This window comes from Terrapene carolina, unplaced genomic scaffold, assembly GCF_002925995.2.
Source record: "Terrapene carolina triunguis isolate 2854851 unplaced genomic scaffold, T_m_triunguis-2.0 Scaffold397, whole genome shotgun sequence".
Lineage (NCBI taxonomy): Eukaryota > Metazoa > Chordata > Testudines > Emydidae > Terrapene > Terrapene triunguis.
The window spans coordinates 1,647,025-1,651,446 of record NW_020664748.1 but is presented as its reverse complement, the minus strand read 5'-3'; the positions used below and the strand labels follow the sequence as shown (position 1 = coordinate 1,651,446).

Genomic DNA, 4,422 nt, shown 5'->3' with positions numbered 1-4,422 from the left:
CTTCGCTATGCCCCTGGGGCCAGCATCTCCACGGAGCCCCCCCCCCCCCCCCCGGGGCCCGTGCCCCCCCCGCGCCCCCCCCCCCCCCCGCCGTGCCCCTGGGGCCAGCATCTCTGCACGGCTAGCAGCTGGGGCTCACGAGGGCCCAGGAGACACCACCCCGTCCGTCTCCAGCATACAATGGGGCTCCATTACCTTCTGGCTCCAGGCTCAGGGAAGCACCTCTGTGCCCCTGCTGCCCATTAGTCCCAGCATCCCCCAGGGCCTACCTGCAGGCTGTGCCCTCTAGGGAGGGTGCCGGGTCCCCACAGCTCATCAGCTCCCATCTGGCGAGGGCTGGTGATCCTGCAGATCCCCGGCTCTCGCAGCGGGAGAGTCTCAGCTTTCAGTGAAAACAGAATTTCTAGCCATGGTGTCTGCGGGAAGCACTGGGGAAAGTCACCCAAATGATCCCCTCTCCCCATGGGCCTCCTGCCAGGGGGCCAAGGAACGGACCCAAAGGGAGCCTTGGCCTTGCTCCTGGTTCTAGGGACCTGGCTCATCACTCGGGACCCTCTCTCTGTGTCACAGTGCAGTTATGCAGACCCTTGCTTCCCGGGCGCCAAGTGCATTAACACCGCGCCTGGCTTCCGCTGCGAGCCCTGCCCTCACGGGTACAAGGGGAACCTCATCTCTGGCGTGGGCGCAGACTATGCCAAGGCCAGCAAGCAGGTGAGTGCAGCACCTCCACGGCCCTGCTGCCGGCAGCTCCGTGCAGCTGGGAGCCTCTGGAGAGCGCAGGAGGCGGGTGAGGCTGGGAGCGGGTTCCTCGAACAGGCTCTGTGCCCAGCCTGTGGCAATGGGTGCTGTGGGGATACGTAGCCTTTGCGGGGGGTGTCTGGGGAGACGCTGGGCCCAGGGTCGCGTGATGCTGCTGCAGGACAGTACGAGGCAACGGGCTGAGTGATGGTCTCCACCTGCTGGGCCTCGTCTCCCCGCAGCAATTCCAGAGGGGCGCCTGCAGGGAACACTCAGCTGGGGAGGGGCAGATTCCCTCTGGGCAGAGGGTACTGCAGTGTAACTGGGGGGGCATTATGCTGTCGATGGGCCCTGAGCCGGGCCCAGCCCAGGAACTCCTTGCCCCTGCGTGCTCAGAAGCACCAGTAGGAGCCGCAGGCAGGGAGAAGCCAATGAGTGCCTGAGTTTGAGGCCTGTGAGTGCAGGGTGAGGCCTATAGCTACGTGCCCTGGGACCCCTGAGAGCAGGGAGGGTTGAGGGCCTGCAGAAGCCAGGCAGGGCGTGGGGTCCCTGTGGTGTCGGGGTGGAGGGGTTCCCTGTACGTGCCAAGGATGGCGTTGGGTTGCTGTGGTGCCAGGAATGGAGTGGGTCCCTGTGGTGCTGGGAGGGGGGTGTCCCTGTGGTGCTGGGGCGGGGGGTGCAGGTTCCCTGTGGTGCTGGGGGGGCGGGGGTTCCCCGTGGTGCTGGGCTGGGCGGGGGTTCCCCGTGGTGCTGGGGGTGTCCCCGTGGTGCATACCTATGTTAGGGAAGGCACAGGGTCCCCAGGGGCCCGTGCCACGGAGTGACCGTCTCTCTGGGCTGCTGCAGGTTTGTACAGATATTGACGAATGTAACGATGGCAACAATGGCGGCTGCGACCCGAACTCCATCTGCACCAACACGGTGGTGAGTAGCACCTGCCCCCTTGCCTGTACCGAGTGGCCTGGGCTGGGGCTGCCTGGACGCGTCTCACCTGCTCCGTCCCATCTCCCTGCAGGGCTCCTACAGGTGCGGGCCGTGTAAGGCTGGGTTCCTGGGGAACCAGACGCTGGGCTGCGTCCCACAGAAATCCTGCAGCAGCCCCACCCACAACCCCTGCGACATCAATGGCTACTGCATGTTCGAGCGGAACGGCGCCGTTTCCTGTGCGGTGAGAGCGGGGGGGGGCAGAGCCAGGGCAGGGCCCAGTGAGGGGGGGGGGGGGGGGGCGGGGGCGGGGCCCGGGGGGGACGGGGGGGGGTGGGGACAGACACGGCTGGCTGCTCCCTGTGGGTCTCTTCCCCCCATGACGGCTCCCGCTTTCCCCACCTCTCCCTCCAGTGTAACGTGGGCTGGGCCGGGAACGGGAACGTGTGTGGGCGGGACACGGACATCGACGGCTACCCGGACGAGCCGCTGCCCTGCATCGACAATGACAAGCACTGCCAGCAGGTGAGGGACTGGGACCAGGGGGGCTGGTGTGGGGGACCCAGCCCCGGGGCGAGAGCGGCTGGTTTGGGGGACCCAGCGGGGAGGGTCGGGGCGACCCAGCCCTGGGGTCTGGAGGGTCAGGGGGACCCAGGCCCTGGGCGAGAACAGCTGGTGTGGGGGACCCAGCCCTGGGGCAAGGAGGGTCGGGGGACCCAGCCCTGGGGTCTGGAGGCTGGCCGTGGGACCCTGCCCCTAGGAGGGGTGCAGCAGGGAGAGAAATGGGGGTTCCCGGTTCCAGGCTGGTTGGAGGCGGGGGCTGCCCTGGCTCTAACGCGGGTTCCCCACTCCAGGACAACTGCCGGCTGACGCCCAACTCCGGGCAGGAGGACGCTGACAATGACGGCGTCGGAGACCAGTGTGACGATGACGCGGACGGGGACGGCATCAAGAATGTGGAGGTGCCGTGGTGCTGCGCCCTGGGCTCTGTCCCTGGCACTTGGGCTGGGGGGGGCAGGCGCCGCACAGGCCCCCTGCCATGGCGCCCAGGGAGCGGGGCTTTCTGCTTGTGGTGGGCTCTCAGCCGAAAGCCCCACTGATGGCACCTATGACGGTGTCCCCTGGCATGGTGGGTTCAGGATCTGTCCTTCACCTCCCTCCCCCGGCTGGGATGGGGGTCTCTCCCCATTCCCCCTCCCAGTGACGGGGTCTCTCCCCATGCCCCCATTGCAGTGATGGAGTCTCTTCCCATTTTCACCCCCATCCCGGCTGTGGGGGTGGGTCTCTCTCCCTGTCCCCCGGCTGGGATGGGGGTCTCTCCATGCCCCTCCACAGCAGAGATGAGGGGGTCTCTCCCCATCTCCCTCAGTGATGGGGGTTTCTCTCTCTCTCTCTCTCTCTCGCAGGACAACTGCCGACTCTTCCCCAACAAGGACCAGCAGAACTCAGACACTGACTCCTTCGGAGACGCCTGTGACAACTGCCCCAACGTACCCAACAATGACCAGCGGGACACGGACAGCAATGGTGAGGGGGATGCCTGCGACAACGACATCGACGGGGATGGTGAGTGAGGGGAGCTGGGGGCTGGCCCGGGAGGGGGCTGGGGGCTGGGCCATCAGGAGGCCTGGGGTCTGGGCTGGGCGGGGGTGGGAGGGGCGGCTCGCTGGAGGCCTGGGGGCTGGCCCGGGGGCTATGTTGGGCAGGGGCTCGTGGGCAGTGCCCATTCACACACACACACTGCTGTCCCTCAACAGGGATCCCCAATGTTCTCGATAACTGCCCCAAGGTGCCCAACCCGCTGCAGACGGACCGGGATGAGGATAGCGTCGGGGATGCCTGCGACAGCTGCCCTGAAATGAGCAACCCCACTCAGGTATGGGGCCGGGCGGCACTGACCCTGCCATGCTCGCCCCTGGCTGCCGGGCCACAGGCTACGTCGACTGCTGCTCCGAGCTAGAGGGCACCACGGACTGTCTAGTCTGGTCTCCCGCACACTTGGGGCGCGTGGGTGGGCAGAACCGGCAGGGCTGGGGGCGGGAGTCCCCATTACAAATTCACAGGGGTGTGCTGCCCGGCCCTCGTACAGAGCCTCGAGGGAGGAGCCATGGTTCTCTGCCAAGCCCGCAGCTCGGGCTTTCCCGCGGGTGAGCTTTGCAGTCCCTGGCTCTGAGACTGCGCTGTCGGGCTGCAGCCCCCACCCCTGGTTCTCGCCACGGGCTCCCAAGGGCGAGTCCAGCTGAGCTCAGACTCCTGCTTCAGGGCTTTTTCTCCTGGAGGGGGCAGCGCACCCAGCGAGTAGCTGCAGCCTGGTCAGAGCAAGCCAGCGTTTATTAATCACCTGGAATCCAGCACTGGCAAGCGCAGGTCAGCATGGGGAAGCCAGGCTGCAGACACAGCCAGAGCTGGGCGAGGAAACTACCCCGATACCCCAGGCTCTTCTGGGATCCATTCTGGGGCTCCCCTGCCCCGTCCTCGGTAGCAACCTTAACAGAGACCCCTCACATCTCGTGGCCTGGTGCTGTGTCCCCCTCTTCCCCTGCCTCGGCTGCAGGGGTTCACAGCTAATGTCCCAGTCGGTTGCTGAGGCTTTTGTTCTCTCCATTCATACGTGGACCGTCCTTGGTAGTTCATTCACACCTGCCTAGGGCCTGCACATGCGCCTCCAGCACCCGGCTTCTATTTCTTTGTCCCACTGAGTGCTGTCACGGACTCACAGATCGTGCCCATATTGTTCAATAAAATGTTACCAAAAATTTA

General features: G+C 66.0%; 1 protein-coding gene across 1 annotated transcript in view; it reads left to right on the top strand.

Annotated features, from left to right (window-relative positions):
* THBS3 (thrombospondin 3) overlaps positions 1-4,422 on the top strand; it is a 15,977-nt gene that overhangs the window by 7,367 nt on the left and 4,188 nt on the right. Inside the window, exons 9-15 of the mRNA XM_026658082.2 lie at positions 571-711; positions 1,585-1,662; positions 1,754-1,906; positions 2,077-2,187; positions 2,517-2,624; positions 3,069-3,228; positions 3,420-3,538. Of these exons, the coding sequence (XP_026513867.1) occupies positions 571-711; positions 1,585-1,662; positions 1,754-1,906; positions 2,077-2,187; positions 2,517-2,624; positions 3,069-3,228; positions 3,420-3,538 (870 nt within the window). The remainder of the gene's footprint in view (positions 1-570; positions 712-1,584; positions 1,663-1,753; positions 1,907-2,076; positions 2,188-2,516; positions 2,625-3,068; positions 3,229-3,419; positions 3,539-4,422) is intronic.